Source organism: Anguilla rostrata, chromosome 6, assembly GCF_018555375.3.
Source record: "Anguilla rostrata isolate EN2019 chromosome 6, ASM1855537v3, whole genome shotgun sequence".
Classification (NCBI taxonomy): domain Eukaryota; kingdom Metazoa; phylum Chordata; class Actinopteri; order Anguilliformes; family Anguillidae; genus Anguilla; species Anguilla rostrata.
The window spans coordinates 8,112,578-8,131,885 of NC_057938.1; the positions used below are offsets into that span (position 1 = coordinate 8,112,578).

Consider the following 19,308-nt stretch of genomic DNA (forward strand, 5'->3'; position numbering starts at 1 on the left):
TGCTAGGTGAGTGTGTATTCAGTTGTTGCCATGATCAACTAAAGGCATTTTAACCACTGTCAAAATAACTCCGCTGCTTTTAGTTCCCAGATTCTTTTTTGATTGAAACACCTTTCTCAAATAAGAAGTCATGCATTCCATTTTCTATAAGTTTTATTATACAGATACTACAGTTTTCAATAAAGAAGACTGCTCTTATTGACATTGTAGTGTACATTAAAGAAAGGATGTACAGTTTTTGGCTTTAAATACATTTGTTAATTTTGTCTTTGTAATTCAATGTATCCTGCTAATTTCCAACATTTTTTTTTTTGTACAAGGCTTTCCTCAGTTTCCCAATATTTAAGCAGAAATGCGGAAACACTGTGTATCTGCAGAACGTTTGTCAGGCTTGGCCACACACAGAGTTCCATTCTGGCTCTGTGGCAATGCAGCGATGCGCTCCGGAAAAAAGTCTCTTAAAGCAGTCCGTCCCGCGCGCGGCGGTGGCGGCAACGACCGCGCCAAACTCGGGAGCGAAAGGGAGAAGCCCGCGAAAAGCTACATCGGGCGTGTAAACACAGCCGCACCGTACGGCTGGAGGAAAGAGGTGAGGAGCAGGCTTTACCCAACTGTACAAGTCCCCTCCCCCCCGAGGCCAGAGGTTAGGAGAGCTTCCTATAAGGTCACCTTCCCAGGCCCTTAAATCACAGTACTGGTATGTGTAACAGCCTAGACCAGCCACAAGCAGGTACAAATCTCCAGAGCGCAGTCTGTCGTGTGTAGCTAGAGGTCCTCATCAGGATAAGTAGTCGTCTAACTTTCTTCCCTTCCCGCTCGATTCAGTGCCTTCAAATTGACCTGCCTCTTGTATTCTAGATTTCCCTTCCCTTACCTAAACTTTTTTTTTCTTAAAAAAACAAAAACTGATTTACGTGCTTGCATATTTTGTTCCCTTTTAAATGTTTTTTTGTTGTATTGAAATAGAATATTTTTGATTGCGATTATCTAATTTCAGAAACAAATACATTCACGTCAAGGTGTCATGGGAACACATGTCCACTGACTGATGCGATGATGACAACTGAAATGCTACTTAACGATGAACGGCTAACGGAAAGGTGCTTCAAATATCTAGGAATTTATTCGGGATTTATTAGGGATTTCCTCCTGGAAATCAATTCATACATCCATGGTCACAAGCAAAATGGGCCCTCCCCCAACCTTCTACTGCCCGGGTATTTTTGTGGCTGATTCCCGTACAACTCCAATTTAAACAACGGTAAACTGGAAGCAGCCTTTAACTGCCTTAAGCTTCACTGAAACTTAAAAAATGACTTAGCATGGTCTGCACACGACAGCTTTACTGTGTCAGTAGCGACACTGAGCTATCGAGGGATGTTTGAGCACAATGGCTGCCACCGGCTCCAACCAAAGTCCCCAGATTTCTCTGCGACATTTTGACTGCGTTTGCACATTTACTCTGATCTCTTGCAGAAGCTATCCGATAGGAGCTACCCCCCTGCGTGAGGACAAAGGGCCTGGTGTGAGATTTGAAAGGTTTGGCAAACGTGTGACAGGAAGATCAGACGAGGGCTTCCTAAACCAGCAGGGCGGAGAGTGCTCATTTCCTTACACCCGTGAGGATTTGCCCCTGCTGCTACTGGAGTGAGACCCCACTAATGAACAGATTCCAAAAGAATCAAACAACCACAGAAATAAGCCTCCCATATCCTCCACCTCATTTCCTTTTAGTTTCTCGCCCTCTTTAATGGCTTGGCATCCAACAAAACGGCATTATACTTTTGTTCCAGCTCCTCTGCTTGAGGCTGTGTCTTTCGTTTAAATATTAAGTGCTAGGACCCAGTTCCCTGACTCAGAGTGGGTCTGAAGTCCCATATGAAAGGAGAAGGAGCAGAAGGTTCCACTGCATCACAGCCATGCGGATCTCTTTAGAACACAGTGTTTAGCAACCAGCTACTCCAGGGAACTGAGAGACAGCGGAGACAAACACGCGGACACCTTTTTTTTTTTTTCCGGACTTCGGTTTCAGAGAAGAGACGTCTGAGGCAGTCGTGACGCCCCTCGACCTTGACCGACGCGGTGCGACCGAGCGCGGCCGGCGTACGTAAACCGCGGTTCAAACGTGACCTAAATCTGTAACGGTAACTCCAATGTGCGCATGCTCATGCTGAGCTTCTGAAAGGCTTCCCTCCGTCCTGCAGTCCTTGGACAACAGGGCACATCTTTCAGTCCGAGCGTCTAGAGGCTGGGTGCAGGGTTCGCTATGGGGGCCAATGAGCTGCCTGGAAAGGAATCCTCACTCCCACCAAATAAAGCCTTTCATGATTTGTTAATAAAGCCAGGAGATGAGCCTGAATGCCAGGAATACCAGGCAATGAGCACCAAAAAGGAAACAAATAATTTTTTTTGTCATTTGCCTTAACCATAGAATTAGAAATCCTGGTTGCAAGAGACTGTCCCTTTTAAGGGGTGTAGGGACTTCCACAGGTCCCATCAGCCCTTGGGTGCTACAGAGGTGTCCAGACGATCTCGGGCCTCAGTTCTTAACCGGCGTGCAAACCGCCGGGCCCTTTGGTGCAATTATGGGAACTGAGAACCAGGGTGGTGTTCTGAAGGACAGCGATGTTGTGTGGAAGCCCAGTGGGAGTGGGCGGCTGACGGAGGGTCTCGTTCTCGGAGGAAGCCCAGGGGGGTCCCTGATATGCACGGCCCAAACTCGCTACCCCCCGCCCCCCAGCCTGTGAGGAAGATGGACGCGGTGCATAGAAGGACCTGGAGAAGCGCTTTCCTCCACGGCGTTCAGGCCCTTTGGAAGTGCGAGCGAGAGAGCTGGTGGGATGAGGCGGGGGGGGGGGAGGGAGGGAGCAGTCTGGCCCAGGGGGCAGGGTCTATATCCCTAGGAGAGGTTCTCCAGGATGTAGAAGACGAGCTCCATCACCACGGGCCCCTCGCTGAGCTGGCACGCCCCGCCGTGGATGACGGGCACCAGGGCGCTGTCCAGCTCCTTCATGTACTGAGGGAGCAGGGGCTGCCCGTTGCTGCCCGCCAGGTACCCCACCTGTTCAACAGAAACAGTGCGCTCTTACTTCAGCCTTACTTCAGTAAAAACCTGCAGCACAGGTAAAAAGAATCCATTAACTATGTTCATGAAAGATCCACACATTTTCATTTTCAAGACAAAAATCTAAGCCTCATCTTAAGTAGAAAAGGTTGAGCACGACCCTTTCGAGAATGTAGGTACCAAACTGTAACACATGACCAATCACCACATCCTATCAACCACACTACCTGCATGAGGGACCCCAGAATGGAGGCCTACTTAGACTTCAATGTGACTGCACTGTGCGGACCAAAGAAATCTAATGTTGCTCATACAAAAATCCAATCACTATTTAAATCACAAAGCAACAACTGTATCGGTTTATACAAATGACACAAAACAGTTTTAGAGAACTCAAATAAGCTGGAAACTCATTTTGCTGAAGGTTGGATTGTACCTGCATCCACTTGGTCATAAACTAATGGACACTAAAATTAGGAGCTGGCCACAAACCTGAGTCTCACGGCAACCCAACCAAACCCTGTAAATAGCTCTGTACTATTGTAGGCATGTACAGCTCTGCACTGCCATCCTGCTAATGCACAGTGGCGCCCTCACCTGGTCGGCGTCCAGAGTGACGCGCAGCCCCAGCTTGGCCAAGCCGTCCTCCTTCAGGAGCTTGAGGTGCGGGCACAGTGCCACGCAGAACGCCCTCGCCACGTTCTCCGTCAGGCGGCTGTGGTCCGCGGGGTCGCTCAGACCACTGGGCTGGTCCTCGCTCTGGAGGAAGAACACCTGTGGCAGCCGCAGGTCAGAGGTCAAAGGTCAAGAATAAAAATAACATTCCAGAAGGTTATGAAGGATATATTCGAGGAAGACTACCTCTGTCCAGCGAATGACCTTCCCGTTGGCCTTGAACTCTGAGCCGTGGAAGATCTTTATGCTGGTGATGGACTCCATGGACTTACCATCAATGGGACTGATTACCCTGCGCAACAGACACCACAGAGGCCAGGTTCAGATAGAATCAAGATTTAATCAAGCACAAATATTCCAATGGTAACAGACCAATCCACTCAAACACTGTTATCCCATCTAATCCATCTCTTCCAATACACAAACTTGTCTGAGAGACCTCATTTGCCCCCTTTTGTTCCTTCAACTCAGTTTAAGCACTCACTTGTCAGATTTGAATGCAACCGCCTCAAGGCATTTGTTGAGAAGTCTTTTGTTCTGGTTTCAAATCAGATAAATTATTTGGATGAACTAAAATAATCACCTTAAGATGACTGGTAATTGGACAGAGCAGGGTAGCATAGCAGATTGTCTGACTTCTGTTCAAGGAACCTTCTTCAAAGACTATTTCTTCAAATGTATTTAATTCTTTGTCTCCTGAGGCACTAGCGTCACAGCATGTCTTCAGGGTCTTGGTCTGTGCATTTCTTTGTTGTGTCCACGTAAACCATTATTCATTTTACTGCCTGTATCAACAGCTGTCTTTTATTTTGCATAACACTTAAGAATCGAGGCAGGAATTCATGCTGATCTGAAGTGTCTGTTGCATTATTATTATTATTATTATTCTACAATAGCATCAGTATCAGAGACTTAGACTCAAAACCTGATGTCCTTCAGACCCTGAAAGCTAGGCTGTGTGGAGATTGGGTGATACAGAGAAAGGAAGGAGCCATTTTTAATCTGTATGTAACTGTATGTAACGTAACTTTAGACAGACCATCCACAATGGTGTTCTTTTATTGTTTTCTGCTAACATTGCTCCATGGCTGAAATTAACACACAAGCTGTAGAATAATGTGCCTCATAGCCTCTTCTTTTATGGTGACCATCTCCTTCAGTCAGTAAATAGACGATGTAGCTCTATGCTGCCCCCTGCTGGCTCACCCCCTGTTGAAATTGCGGTCGTCCTCCAGCCACTGAATGTGGACCTGCTCCTGGCTGTCCTCCTGGTTGGCTTTCCCACAGACGATGCTGAAGTCCTTCATCTCCCGCAAGGCCTGCCGCAACGCGTCCATCGTCTCCGCGGTGATCTGCACCATCACTCCGTCTGCGCGAGGAAGAGGAGCGCAGTTACACTGCTCCCCGTCCGAGACGCGCTGCGTCCTCACGTGTACACGCACACACATGCTCACACACACAAACGCATGCTCTCTCTCTCTCCCTCTCGCATACACTCTCACACACACACAAGGTTACTCATGCTCACTTACACACTCTCACACGCTCACACACACACTGTCACTCACACACACAGGTAACAGCAGACTCTCACCTTCCACAATGCTGGTCTTGGCCAGGTATCCTGATGAGGCTTTTAAAGCTCCACTGAACACAAAGAAGCAGGCGCCCGTAACTGAAGCAAAACATCAACACAGCACTTCACTTCACAAAGAGGAAAGCACCAACGCCTCAATAAAATAAATCATGCGCTTTTTCTAAATATTAATGAAAGTTGGCCAAGTAACTCATTAGTCCCACTTTCTGAAATATCCCCTTGGTCCCCACACTTCAAAAAAAACTCCAGTGTGATGCCTTATGACTATCAAATCAGTAATCCACCAGCCCCACCAAAGGGTACATAACAGGAAAGCAAATGCATTATTTGGTCAAAACACCATCTGATTAATTAGTAACTCCTTTATGGACATGCAATACTGTATCATTTCTACATGGCATACATAATTATTTCTGACAGAGCTTGGGCAGAGTGCATTTCACAGAAAACTCTGACTCAGGATCATTTAAGAGTCGATTACTCTAAATGAGTAAATATTTATGGTGAAGCAAACTGCAGCATACACCGGGCCAACTTTGGGCCCTGTTTTACCCCACACTCATCCTGCCAGGGCTCTCTCTGTGTGGCCCCTCTGACCCCTTGCTCTCTCTCTGGTCACCCTCTCTTTCTGACTGTCTCTGCCCCCCCCCGGCCTCTCATGCTCTCTCTCTGGCTCCCTCCTCTCTCTCTCTCTGGCCTCTCACGCTCTCTCTCTCTATGGCCCCCCTCGCTCTCCCTCTCATTCTCTCCCTCTCCCTGGCCCACCTTTGCGGGGCTGGTTGTGGATGCTGATGGCCTGGGTCTGGTAGTTTCCGTCGTCGTTCTGCACGCAGACGAGGTGGGAGTCGGCTCGCTCGTTGAAGCACGCCCCCACGGCCAGCACGTGCTCGTTGGACTTGTTCATGGCCTTCATCAGCTGGAGAGAAACAAACGCTCAATTACTGTGTGCACCACTGCGGTAGCCATGAAACATGAAGTCTCCCACTACCGTTAAAACTCACTGCACTCTTTCATTCAGTTAGGCTGAAAAGCATCATGGGAAAAACTCGATAACACCCACAATGCTGTAAAATTCAATGTTTCAGTTCATGAATGACTGATTAAATCTCATGATGGTCCCAGCAATCTTCAGTCCAGATTTGAACTAAAACCATTTAGAATTTACGAAGGCATCCCTTGTTTTGCTGAAGGCGCAAAATATTTTGCTTCACAACACAGTGACCTATACAGACAAGGCTTTGATAGCATGAGGTCCTGGTCTCAGAATCCTACAATGGGGAGCTCTACTGAGCATGCTCCACGGCCGAAACACACCCACCTCGTCATAGCGGTTGCTGGGGATCTTAATGCAGGTCTTCCGCACCTCCATGTCTATCACTAGTCCCGTCACCATCGGCAACGTGTACTGGTAGTTCCGGAAATCCTGGAAAGGAAGCGAGGAGTAAAATACACTGGAGAGAACATGGAGAGAGCATGCTGCAGATGGAGGAAAAGGCGTCAGGCAGTATTTGTGCAGGAGGAAGTTCTGGAGGGGGCGCAGGGAGGGGGTCACAGCACACAGATGGGACAGAGCCGGGTTCTCACCGCCAGGAGGTTCATGATGGTGTGGCCGGTCTCTCCGAAGAGAGGCTTCCGGAAGCGCACGCTGAACAGAGGGCAGGGGTAGACTGCAACACGGGAGAGGGTTACAGTTTACAGAGGGTCAGTCTGCACCATCTACAAAATCAGCACGGCACACTGACACTAAAGGGTGTTCATCACCACCGCACACCAATCACTCTGCAGAGCACCTTCATTAGTACACAGTGGAGAGCCTGGACTTAGAGCCTGCACGCAAACAAACACACATAAACAAACACACACACACTCGCACTCAAATCAACACACGCAAATATACACACACAAACACACACACACCCACTCACGCCCACACCAACGCTCACAATCGCAGTCCCACACACAAACATATGCACACACATAAATCCCACAGGATGCCACACTGCTGCCAAAACAGAGCAGCCTCACCCCCTCGTTTGCAGCCGCAGTGCACTAACAGGAAAGCACGGATACTGAGTTAAGCACCAACAGGGATTTCACCACAGAAACCTGACAGGAATGGGAACCTCTGTCAGAGAAAAGGACCCGGGCGTGTCTCATTATGCTAACGTATCCCACCCGGTAATGAGGAAGGAGCGCTAGGCTCAGCAGGCCCGGGTCCTCTTCAGCCCCGGCAGAATCAGCTCCCCAGCTCCCCCATATATCTGCCAGAGGCGGAACAGCTGACCGCACCCCTTTTTTTTAAAGCGTTGCCATGGGCAACGGGGAGAGATTAGAGCAAGTTAGCACTGACGGTGACTCCTCCCACTGTTCATCTACGCTGAGGCGTTTGGAACCGCTTGTTCCGACCAACGGACCTCAGCGTTCCAGCCCCTCCCACACTGCCTGCCACTGCCATCATCACGGAATCACATCATTACAAAGAGACAGCAGGGCTCAGTGAGGACGGGTTCTGTCCGTTTCGCCGGTCTGTGCACAGTAATAATGCACTTAATCAGCATTTCGGTTTGATTCATCCGAGCCATTCAGCGATGAAACGCACCAACAGGTGCGATTTGCTGACACTATGCCAGCAGGACCTGTTATTCAGATCCATTCTTCGGGTTTTGGGTTTTAATTTTACTGCTTTTATCCTCACAGTTGTGCCCAGGATATTGGATGTAAAAATATAAAAAAAAATAGTAGCAGCCTTTCAACTCAACCTGCAATGTAACCGGTGCAGCTGTATTCAGCTCAATTATCCTGAGCAAATTTTAGCAGCTTTTGGCTGATGTAATGACCCCTAAAGGCCTGTGGTGTAACGGTAGTGGTAGCGGTAGCGTAGGGGTCTCCGTGCGCCGCGAGCAGCAGCCGGTTCAGACCGGGCCCCGAGTGGAGCGCGCAGTCCGCCAATAAACCCCGGCGTGCGTGAGAAATGAGTCACCGTCCCGCTGCCAGGAATCCGGCAAACTCCAACCCCGCCGTCACGTTGCTCAGACGGGCCGGGGGGGAACAGCCGGCGTGGCGCCGAGCGAGGACGTTTCGGCAAACACGTTGGTCTTAGCACGTCCCCTCTTCTGAATGTTTCTCATCTAGCGCCAGGGAACGGCACGGCCGCAACGTCGATGTTTTGCAGCGACTGGAACTGGCGCAGGAGTGCAGCGACTCACATATCTGCATATTCACACAAGCGTTTACACTCGTATCTAACACCTTGAGCTTCTATTAGAAATGTTAATATACGCCTGCTCTCAAAGCAACTCCACGGAAATATATTCAGCTTTAATAGGGAGCTACCTCCCTTTGAGAACAAATTGTGGGTCCGGGCATAAGAATAAAAATCTTCAAAATATTTCAATTTTGGTTTGGAAATGCATGATAAATGGCTGCACTAGTCCAAACCCTGCACGCGGCAGTCATAGCTGTCAGTCCCACCAAAGTCCCGCGCTGCCCCCTAGTGGGCGGGAGGCCGACTCACATCTGTACTCCGCCCCCAGCCGCAGCATGAGGCGGAGGGGGAAGACCTTAGCCCAGGGGGTCTCCCACTTCTGGATGAGGATGCCGAAGAGGTAGGGCGGGTTGGGCAGCAGCAGGTCCTGCAGGGACTGGAAGGTGGGGCTGACGTACAGGAAGCCGCCGTGCTCTTTGCTCCCCAGGAAACTCTGGCTGAAGAAGGAGTGGCCCAGGTTGCTCACCACGTTTCCTGTGGTGACGGACACAGAAACCAGCCTATCATCTCCTGGGACCAGGTGAGGTCACACACACATTACCTCAGAATACAGTGTGGCGAGTGAACAGTCCTACATGGATGGATGGGTACATGGATGGAAGGAAATACACTCGGATGGATATGTATGTATGTATGTATGTATGTTGCTTATGTATGTTGTGTGTGTATGTATGTATGTATGCATGTTCTTTATGTATGTTGTGTATGTATGTATGCATGCATGCATGCTGTTTATGTATGTTGTGTATGTATGTATGCATGTATGCATGCATGTTGTTTATGTATGTTATGTATGTATGTAGATGGTGCCAGGGGTAGTGGCTGAAAGTGAGGTCGATTCGTAGACCCGTTACTGAGCAAGTATACTGCATTGCTCGTAATATCCAGCTGTATAATGTAATGTAATGCTATGTAAAGTTTTGTACGCTGATGAGGGCTAATCCGTATTATGTAATGTATGTTATATAGCATGCATGCATGCATGCTGTTTATGTATGTTGTGTATATATGTATGTATGTATGTATGCATTTCAAATTTATGAAATCAAAATACTGAAGAGTAGTAAGAATTATATACCAAGTGTATTTTTCCTGTAAATTGATACAGCTCAAAATATTGGTGAGTATTCCAATAGTCCAAGAACACAATGTTCAAATATTTGATTTTGTAAAAGACTAGTCAGCACTTCCCTAGCTGCAGAGTCTTTTGGTGTGAGAATAAGAGACTGCGGTACCCTTATCAGGGGAAGAATGGGGCACAGAAACACATCTGATAATGGCAACTGGATAACAATAGCTGGCTGACTCAGTGATCACAGCAATAACATGTCAGTGACCAGTTACAGAAAACAACGCCAGAGGTATCCTACAACTGACTATCACATGTGTTAGCTGCGCTATGCTGTGAATATTAGCAGCAAAACATTTCAGCAGCTTGGGGTGGGATTTTGAAAAGCATTTTGAAAAACAAGCTCGCCAGCTCACTCCAGCCAACAATGTAGCAGCTATGGTGACTCAGACTGCCTCTAAACTAGAGCACAAAAACAGAGCGTGTTGCTCAATGGCATTTTCTCAGACAGGGCAGTAGCACAGTGACGTCCATTGCTACTGACTGATGGAAAAAATTATTCACTTGTTAATACACAGGGGTTTGGAAGAAGGGACAGACTGCACGCCTTCTGGATTGCTTTAATGTGAATTCAATCGCAGGGTTTTCATAGCTTAAGTGTTTGCAGGTGGATGCTTAAATCCCTAGCACAGGAATCCAAACTGACACCCCTGCATACTTCATATTTTGGGAGGAGCCTGGCCCCTCCTACCCCTCTCCCCATTCCCCTGCGCTCTGTGAAGTATAGCGAGATTACATCACTCACTCCAGATGTCTTTTAAGAACACCTGACCCTGGCTGTGTGCCGCGAATGTGTAAACAAGACGGGTGGGTTCAGCTGAGGTTAGCCCTGCCGAGGGGAGGGGGAGGGGAGGTTGGACGAGCCCCGCTCGGGCCCCGTGACAGGCCTGCCCAGGCAGAACGCTGAGTTCTGGCAGCCCGATGCAGGAAGCGGCACGGAGCGGCGCAGCGGCGAGGCAGGGCCACAGGGGGCAGCGTTGAGCGTCTCACCGGACAGGGCCTCCTGGTAGAGCTGCACAAAGTGGCTGAAGATGTCCTTGGGGATGCTCTTCTCGTCCGGCAGGCACTGCAGGAGCACCACCACCTCCGCCTGCCCCACCGCGTGCATGCCCTTCGTCGTCACGCACCAGCACTTCCTGTTCACGTCTGTGGGTCGAGCGAGGAGGGGGACAGGGAGGGAAAATACAGAGAGAGAGGGGGAGAGACAGAGAAAGAAGGAGAGACGAAGAGGGGGGAGAGAGAGAGAGAGAGAGAGATGGAGAGAGAGGGGGACAGAGGGGGAGAGAAAGACAGAGAGAGAGGGGGAGAGACAGAGAAAGAAGGAGACGAAGGGGGGGAGAGAGAGAGAGAGAGAGAGAGAGGGAGAAAGAAACAGCAAGAGAGAGATATTGTTCATATACCTCTTACTGCTTTTTTTCGTATTAAATAATCAATTGCACTGTCAATACTACACTGATGTATGGTCATGCCAATAAAGCGTACTTTAATTTGAATATGAATTTGAGAGAGACTGAAAACCCTGCTCGAATAATGTAATACATTTATCAGAAAGCGCTCTGATAAAGCGCGGGTATTGTGCTCAATATTCAAATATTTTCACAACCTTGAATTTCCCCCATGAATTTTTTTTGTTTCAAATTCAAGCGCTTTCAAGGTTTCCAAGGTTTCCTGTGGGAACACCGTCTACAAACCACTGGCCTCACAAAGCACAGCATGACTGGAGAAAAACAGATTTATTAAGGACTGGGGCTGCTTCTGCATTTCCACAGCGAATCTCTGCTTTGCGACAGCGTGCTCCGCCTTCTGGAACCTTCCGGCACCAGATTCAGACACTGCACACAGCTCACAGTTAGAGCTCGTATACCTGTAATGAAACATACTGCTGGGGAAAGTCAGGACAGGACATTCATGTCACCTGACAGGTAGCGCGACATGTAGCCAGTACGTTAGCTGGCGAGACACGGGTAACCCGATTCCCAGCTGAGTAATTAGAGGTGTAATGCGAACAGACACCTTGTCACGAGGTATAAAATCGTAAACCTGTAGGTCACGCAGCACAGCCCAGAACATCAGAGTCGATCCACCCCCTCTGGTGACAGGCAGGTGTGAGTCACTCTGGACTCCCTCAGCACAGTGAGTCATACAGACACTCATCACCGGATTGGACAAGAGTTTTCACACCACAGTTTTCTCATCCAATGAAATCTGCCCCACCTGAGCAGGAAGAGAAAATTAACAGAGCACTCACAGTTGACCAGCTTGACCATGGCCAGCAGGTTGGCGTTGAGGACGAAGACCAGGGGGTCAGGACCACCCTCCTCCAGCTGTTGCATCATCAGGATTTCAGAGGGCCTCTCCTCCACTGCGTAGTCTAGGGGGGGGGGGGAGATGGAGCTCGTCACCACAGGCACCTCCGCCTTTCTCACAGCGGGTCACACTGCTACAGCCCTGGTCCCCCAAATTACCACTCCCAGTGTCACTGCACATAAAACACTGGCTGGGGGTATCCCGGCAACCGTTGTCATGGCACCAGAAAGATGTATACAGACATAATGTAACATACACAGATGCATATATGTGCACAAACAGACATACAAGCACACACAAACAGTAAACAAACACACACACACACACACAGAGGAGGCAGCCGAAGGTCAGGATGAACAAGCACCTGTGGGCTGGCTCCCCGTACCTCCTTTGATGCCAGTGGAGATAAGGATTGGCGGGAGCCCGTCGTTGGGGACGAGGTTGACCGAGCTTCCCACGGGACTCCCCATCGAAGCCCCAGGGCCCTGAGAAGAGGGCGCAGAGGCCGCCTGTTGGAGGGGAGACCAGGTTACCAAAGTCCCAGCGACTAAAGTCTGAAGTTCAGGGCCTGAAGTAAATCCAAGGTATAGGCCAGTAAAGACCGCCATAGCCCCATTATCAGAGGGGGAACGACCAGGAGTTAGAAAGTAAAAGACCTACTGTGTGTTTCTTCTACCCATGACCTCAGCCAGCTAATTTCCCTAATTAATTCTACCTCCTGGCTGAAGCATTGTGCTAATGAACAAATCCAGGTGATTGGAACAAAATACTGAGGAGGACCTTTACTTTCTGAACCTGGATTTTATACCTCAACATACAGTAACCGGAAAGAACAAAGCGGTTCTGCCAGTAAACCACATTTATTGCATATCTATGCTAAACTGGACGGACGGAGTGTAGCACAGTGGGTAAGGAACTGGGCTTGAACCAAAGGCCAGTCATCCTGGTAAGGACACTGCCTTGTACCTTGACAGGTATTAACCTGCATGCTTCATATACTCCAGCTTATAAGGAACAAGTAAAGTGCTATGTAAGTTGGTCGCCGATAAGCGTCCAAATGCCTGTAATGTAATGTAATGTAAACTAACAACTGAAGGCCAAGTGACCTCTGATGCGTTGGCCGAAGGTGGTTTGCCACATTCCTGCGGTGCAGCCGGATCTCCGAGGGGGGTGGGGCTGCCGTCAGGCGCGTCAGAGGAGTCGGCAACTTCGCCGTTGGGCAGGATACCGTCGGCGAACCACACCCTCCGCTGTTCCCGCGGGAGAGACCCTGCAATAGCGGGCGAGGGGACACACAAACAAATTTCACTGAGCGGCACCATGACTTCCTGCCAGACAAACCTAGCATCCTGAACTACACAGGCTAACCCAGAGGCTACATAAAGAGAATCAGAATATAACACAAATTCAGTGACTTCCAGTCACTTCCATTCTTCCAGAAGGATCTTAGCATTGTCATTTCTTCCATTACCTAACCGACACTCTTATCCTGTGGATGTACAGTGTGCTCATAGATACTTGTGCAATACAAAAAACAGCTTAATGCGAGGCTCATGCTTGTCTATACAAACCTCTATGGACCTTCAAAAGTATGGTTTCAAAATATTCACGTATTCCGGTCATGCTAAATAAACGATTACAACAGGGGGCCGATGTGGTTACCGTCGTTGCCGGGGTGCTTGAGGACGCCGACGGGCACCATGACGGTGGGCGGGGGGGAGCTGAGCGCCCCGGAGGCCTGGGCCTGCTGCAGGGGGGGGATGGTGGAGCAGTACTCCGCCGGGTTGTTGGGGTTCGGGCTTTGGTTACAGCCGCTCACCATGTTCTCCCACGACCGAGCTGCGAGGACGGAGGGAGGAGGGAAAGGAGGACAGAGGAGAGAGGGATGGGCAGGGCAGAGGGAGAGGGGGAAAAATGGGCAGGGAGAGAAGAAGAGAGGGCAGAGGGAGAGGTTACCTTCAGGACACCCTCTGGCCACACACTGTGCGTCTTCAGAAACGATGAAGACCTTGAAATGCAGAGGAAGAGCTGCAACAGATTACTGCAGTTTCCCCCGACACACAGCAGCCTCCGTTTCTCCTGCAGCACCATCTATTCAGGCTACACTGCCATTGGCCAAACCAGGTAAAAATGGCGTCCTAACCGAACACCCCAAAAAAAACAAGCACTGGTATACCTCAACACAAAAAGAAAGAAAGCACCAGGTTTGAAAATGAAGATAATGAAAGTGCCATCCCGGAGGTGACTCACCGTTCATCAGAGCCGAGTGGCAGGTGACGCACACGCGGGCCTCCTTCCTGTCCATGTACATCAGCCTGCACTTCAGACTGCAGCAGGCCGCGCAGAACACCTGCCAATCAGAGAGCAGAGGCTGGGGTCACCGTGACGTTACCGTGGCGCTGCCGAGACGCTGCTCCAGGATTCGCTTCGGTGGCTCGGTCACGGAGGGCCACGGGGTGAGCGAACGTCTGGTCCGCAGGCCGCAGAAATCACCCCATCGCCTTCCCGATTAAAGCGATTTAACTTCCAGGCAGCCGCGAGCCGTTAAATCACACTGCTGATTTAATGGACGGGGCATTCAGAAATTTATGCTTTTCATTTCATTTACTTCCACACAGGGGAAACGGCGTGCTTTACAGCGGGCCGAAACTGACATCTGGCACGAGCGCAGACTATTAAAAGCACACGACCGCGCTGTCTGGTACACAGGCAGCCCCGTCTCTCCAGGGTCAGATCAAGGCGAATCGCTCGGTCTATTATTTAACACAAACCTATAGCTACATCAGACCGCCTGTGGCAAGGCCGGCTGCTCTCCCACAAGCAAACAAACCACTCGTACACATCTTAAGTGGAGAGAAATGCTCCTGGACAGCGAATAAGTGGCGCGGGAGATGTCCCTTAAGACCCCTCCTTCAGCGCAAGTCCATTTAGCTGCCGTGCCTCCGAAAAATATCGGCTGCCTTTTCTCCTCAAAAACGCTCACAGTTGTTGTCGGATTGGAGTGCTGGAACTGAACTAACGCTCTCCAGAATCCCAGGAAGTATGGGATAAGGCTGATTAAAAATAAAGGGCTGTCAGACAGCAATAACCAGGCATCCTACTAGCAGTGCGACAGAAGCTGATAAAATTGGCTTTTTGTTTGGTGTTTTTTTACCCCCCCTTCATTTCATCACAATGATCTCATAACTGCCTTACATTTGTTTAGGGTTTGTTCAAAAAGTAATGCTCAGACCACATGGCACCACAAGGAGGCATTAAAACGGTTTTCTGTTTAACTTTGGAAACGCAGAGCACAGCCTGTTACAGGCAAACGCCCAAACAACACAGAAACAGGGAGCAGGAAATCTCATAAATCCTTCGAAACGTTCTGCAATAACAATCATTTCAACAGCTGGCGGGACACTTAGGAACGGCCATTTAAAATATCACTGCATGAGTAGCTAAGCACCAGGGCGAGCAACGGCTGAGATTTTCCCCAATTTAACAGGCAATCGCCTGCAGTCTATTATCTAAAACAACATGGATACCACTCATTATCCTAAATACGGACTGAGAAACGCTCATTTTGTTCCTTTTGCAAAATTCAAAATGTACCAATTGCAAAGTTATCCATCCAAGTATAAGCCACCCTCTTTTTTCTAAGACCAGAATTTCCTGAAGAATTCGTTTACTTAATATTTACAGCAGTGTGAAAATTGCAAATAATGAATATGGTGCTTTAGAAGCCAGAGAAATGTTTTGTCCTTTATCAGTTTTGTTTTTAGCCAACTCCAGCTCCTTCTGGAACCTTCCCCTATAGTCCGGTTGACGACTACTGGATCGCTGAATCGCCTTTAATGGCAGTCAGGGAGCACCGGCTGCAGGAAGCAGAATCGTCTCCATATGGGTGGGCGATGCGCCCAAAAACCACATCACGGTCATTTCAGACATTTCAGGCATTCATGACGCATATAACATCAACAGTCTTTGTTGGTTGGACATCAACAGAAAAAGAGACTTTTAAACCAGATGGGCAGATATCCCACAGTGCTTTGCTCCACTTGTGTTCTTTTTTACATTCACATTTAGAAATGTAGCACATGCTCTTATCCAGGAGCCTTGGACCAAACTTCAACAATAAAACCTGAGCAATCTGTGACTACAGCACCCCAAGATACATTGATCGCTGGCTTTACACAACGACCGCTGGTTTACACAACGACCGCTGGTTTACACAACGTCCGCTGGCATTACACAATCATTGGCCGACAGCGATGGCAGATGAGCGGTCAGGTGTGCTCTGAGGCGGTTCTTGGCGTTTCGTTCGGTGATGTAATCAGGCTGTGGGGAGCCCTGGCTGGCTGGCTGCCTGTGTGGAGGCGGAGCACCCAGGGGGGCTCGAGGAGAAAGGACAGGGAGCTCCACTCCGCTCTGGGCCTGTGAAGGACGCACTCAAGGAGAACCACAGAGAGATGACCAGATAACGAGGGTCGCCTCCGCGGAGGAGCAGAGGATGCTGGGAAGAGGAGGGAGTGGGGGGAGGTGCACGCGCAGCTTCTCCCGGGGCGCCCCAATGATGACGTGCGAGGGATTTAACGGATGGGGAAGCTGGCTCATCTGTGCGCTAAAAAATCTGCTACCGCCAATGACAAGAGGCAACAGAAGCAAGTGGAGTCCTGTGATGGATTTTTGAACAGAATACATCGAAGCTTAAACCACATACAGGTACACGCGCACGCACGCACACACACACAAACAGACACACATACGCACACACTACACACACTTACACACACATACACACACATGCACACACATGCACACACACACACACGCGCACACTCACACACACACAGTCACACACACACACACGCCACACTACACACAACACACAACACACACACACACACACACAACCACACACACCACACACACACACTTACACACACACACACACACACACACACACACACACACACACACACACACACACACAGTGAGAATAAAGCGTGCGCATATTAACGCACAGACCCTGGCCGCAGCGCGCAGTCTGAGCGTGCTGAGGTAGCGCCGTGCTCCAGAGATAATCCCAGCGTCTGCTTATCCCAGCCTTATCAGCCCGTGCTGGGGATGACAGTAATGAAGCGCACTGAGTCAATATGAGCAGCCTAATGAGGGCTTATCTGAGAGCTCCAGCGGCCGCCAGACCGCGCGTCACCCCGCTCCCAAACCTGCCGCCCGACACACGCCAAAATTAGGACTGTTTACAGCGCCTGTCCCGCTGTTTACTCAAAGAGCCAGCAACATGACACCCTTAACCCCGGGTCAGCCCAGCCCCCCGGCAAGAAGGCTGAGTCTGTTTACCCGTCTGCGTCTGTGTGACACTAACATACAGACACACTGCCCCCGTCAACAAACAACCAGGTGACCTCTGACTAAACTATAACTTTTGAAATAGAACCGAAACTACAAAGAAAAAAATACTTATTTTAGGAAAATGACTTCGGAGGTGCATAATGCCATGGTGCACCAACTGACAAAGCACAGGAACCCTCCCTAGAGCTCAAAATGATGGAGGCTCATCCAGCATAATTACAGATCCAAGGCAAACAAACAGAGTCAAGGCAAACACAGCGAAGAAATGGAAGCTGTACTGCTGTCGGTCCCAAATGTGAGGTATTCACTGTGCGCTCGCGGTCAGGTGAAGGTGAGTGAGGTGGAAACGGCGTGGAAAGGCGGCGGCTGCGGCGGTGGCGTGTGGGCGGCGGTCATTACCCACCTTGCCACAGGCTCGGCAGTGGTGTCTCCGCTTGGTGAAGGTGAACTTCGCCTCGCACTTCATGCAGACGGGGGCCTGAGAGTCCGGCACCCACACGGGGGCCACCTCCCCCAGGGAGCCCGCGGGCTTTTTGGACGTGGCCCCCGTGTGCCCCGCCTGCAGGTCGTTGTCGGGGCTCTCCGGGGGCGTGTGCGGGCCGGCGGCGGGGGAGGGGGGCCCTCCTCCTCCCGGGTCGAACCCCCCCGTGCTCTCCCCGTCGGCCCCGGTCGCGCCCGGGTCGTCCCGGTAACCGTTGCCGCAGGCGCGGTTCTGGGCCTGCAGGTTCTTGTTCTTGCCGGAGGCGCCCAGCTGGTTCTGGACCTGGCCCGAGAGCGGGCGGGGGATCTGGAGCTTCAGGCCCACGGGCAGCTTGGGCCGGGCCCCGCCGTACGGCACGCTCACCGGCTGCAGGCTGCTGTTGTTCAGCCTCTGGGCCTGGTCGATGCACTCCTGCTTGCTCTCCTCCACCTCCTTCTCCTCCGTCACAAAGTCCTCCTTCGACGAGGGGGTCTGGGGCGACCGCTCCTCCGCGTCCAGGCCATTAGGGAGGGAGCCCCCCGCATGAGGAGAGTCCACCGAAAAAGTTCCCTCGTGCCCCGCCCCTCCCTCGTCTTCCTCCCGTTCCCACCCATCGTCCCCAGACGGCCTGTCCTCCTCGCCCCGTCCCGTAGTCCCGCCGTTCGACACGCTTTCTGAATTAGCTTTGGTGTCAGAAACGGGGCGTTCTCCACAGACCACTGCCTCTACAGTGTCTCTCTCTCCAGCCCCAGAAGCACAGGCCAGGCCCGGCTCCTCCAGGCTGTTCTGTCCCTCTGGCGGCTCGGCGGGCTCCACAGAGTCCGACTCCGTCACAGAAACGTCCCTTTCCTCCTCTTTGGGGGAACAGCGGGGACCTTCGGAAGGGGATTCTGCTCCTTCCGCAGAACCAGCCGCCTTTTCCCGAGAGGCATTGGGGCAGCGGTCGGGGATCCCAGTTGGGTTGGCGGTAGGGGCGTTCCGGGAGGTCCCGTCATGTTTGGGGGGCTCCTCGGTGCAGCCGTTGAGGTCCGGGCTGGGGGGGCCGCCGTTCTCCAGGGCCGGAGGAGGTGGGCTGTCGGGGGCCCCCCTCAGGAGCGCCCCGTCGGCGCAGGGGGGAGAGCTCCGCCCGCTGCCGCTCACCAGCTTGCCGATGTTGGGCTGGGGGGACAGGGGGCTGCGGAGGCCCGCCGCCGGCTGCTCCGGCACGGGGTCGCGCTCCTTCCCCGTCCCGCCAGGGCCCTCGGGGAAGGGTTTGAAGTTGAGCGGCGGCTCGTGGGGGCTCAGGTCCGGGTGCATCAAGGCCGGGTTGAGCGACAGCAGGTGGGTCGGCGGCGCCAAGATCTGGGTCCACTTAGCGTCCGAGAGCGTCGGGGTGTCCGTCTCATCTGTGAAAGCAACGAGAACACAGAGAGCACAGAACTCATTAAAACGTCCTCAAACACGTGACCTTACACAG

The 19,308-nt window shown here is 51.0% G+C and overlaps 1 protein-coding gene across 5 annotated transcripts in view; it reads right to left on the reverse strand.

Annotated features, from left to right (window-relative positions):
• Positions 1-135: 135 nt before the first annotated feature.
• zfyve9a (zinc finger, FYVE domain containing 9a) overlaps positions 136-19,308 on the reverse strand; it is a 31,101-nt gene continuing 11,928 nt past the window's right edge. For 4 of the 5 annotated variants that reach the window (XM_064338111.1, XM_064338113.1, XM_064338112.1 and 1 more), the window contains 16 exons: positions 17,796-19,237; positions 14,288-14,387; positions 13,700-13,876; positions 13,144-13,307; positions 12,402-12,546; positions 11,979-12,101; positions 10,721-10,876; positions 8,851-9,075; positions 6,921-7,003; positions 6,655-6,759; positions 6,102-6,252; positions 5,334-5,414; positions 4,946-5,108; positions 3,926-4,031; positions 3,662-3,838; positions 136-3,061 (listed from right to left, as the gene is read on the reverse strand). In XM_064338111.1, the coding sequence (XP_064194181.1) occupies positions 2,900-3,061; positions 3,662-3,838; positions 3,926-4,031; positions 4,946-5,108; positions 5,334-5,414; positions 6,102-6,252; positions 6,655-6,759; positions 6,921-7,003; positions 8,851-9,075; positions 10,721-10,876; positions 11,979-12,101; positions 12,402-12,546; positions 13,144-13,307; positions 13,700-13,876; positions 14,288-14,387; positions 17,796-19,237 (3,560 nt within the window). In that variant the 3' untranslated portion in view covers positions 136-2,899. The remainder of the gene's footprint in view (positions 3,062-3,661; positions 3,839-3,925; positions 4,032-4,945; positions 5,109-5,333; positions 5,415-6,101; positions 6,253-6,654; positions 6,760-6,920; positions 7,004-8,850; positions 9,076-10,720; positions 10,877-11,978; positions 12,102-12,401; positions 12,547-13,143; positions 13,308-13,699; positions 13,877-14,287; positions 14,388-17,795; positions 19,238-19,308) is intronic. The other variant, XM_064338114.1, reaches the window with a different exon arrangement.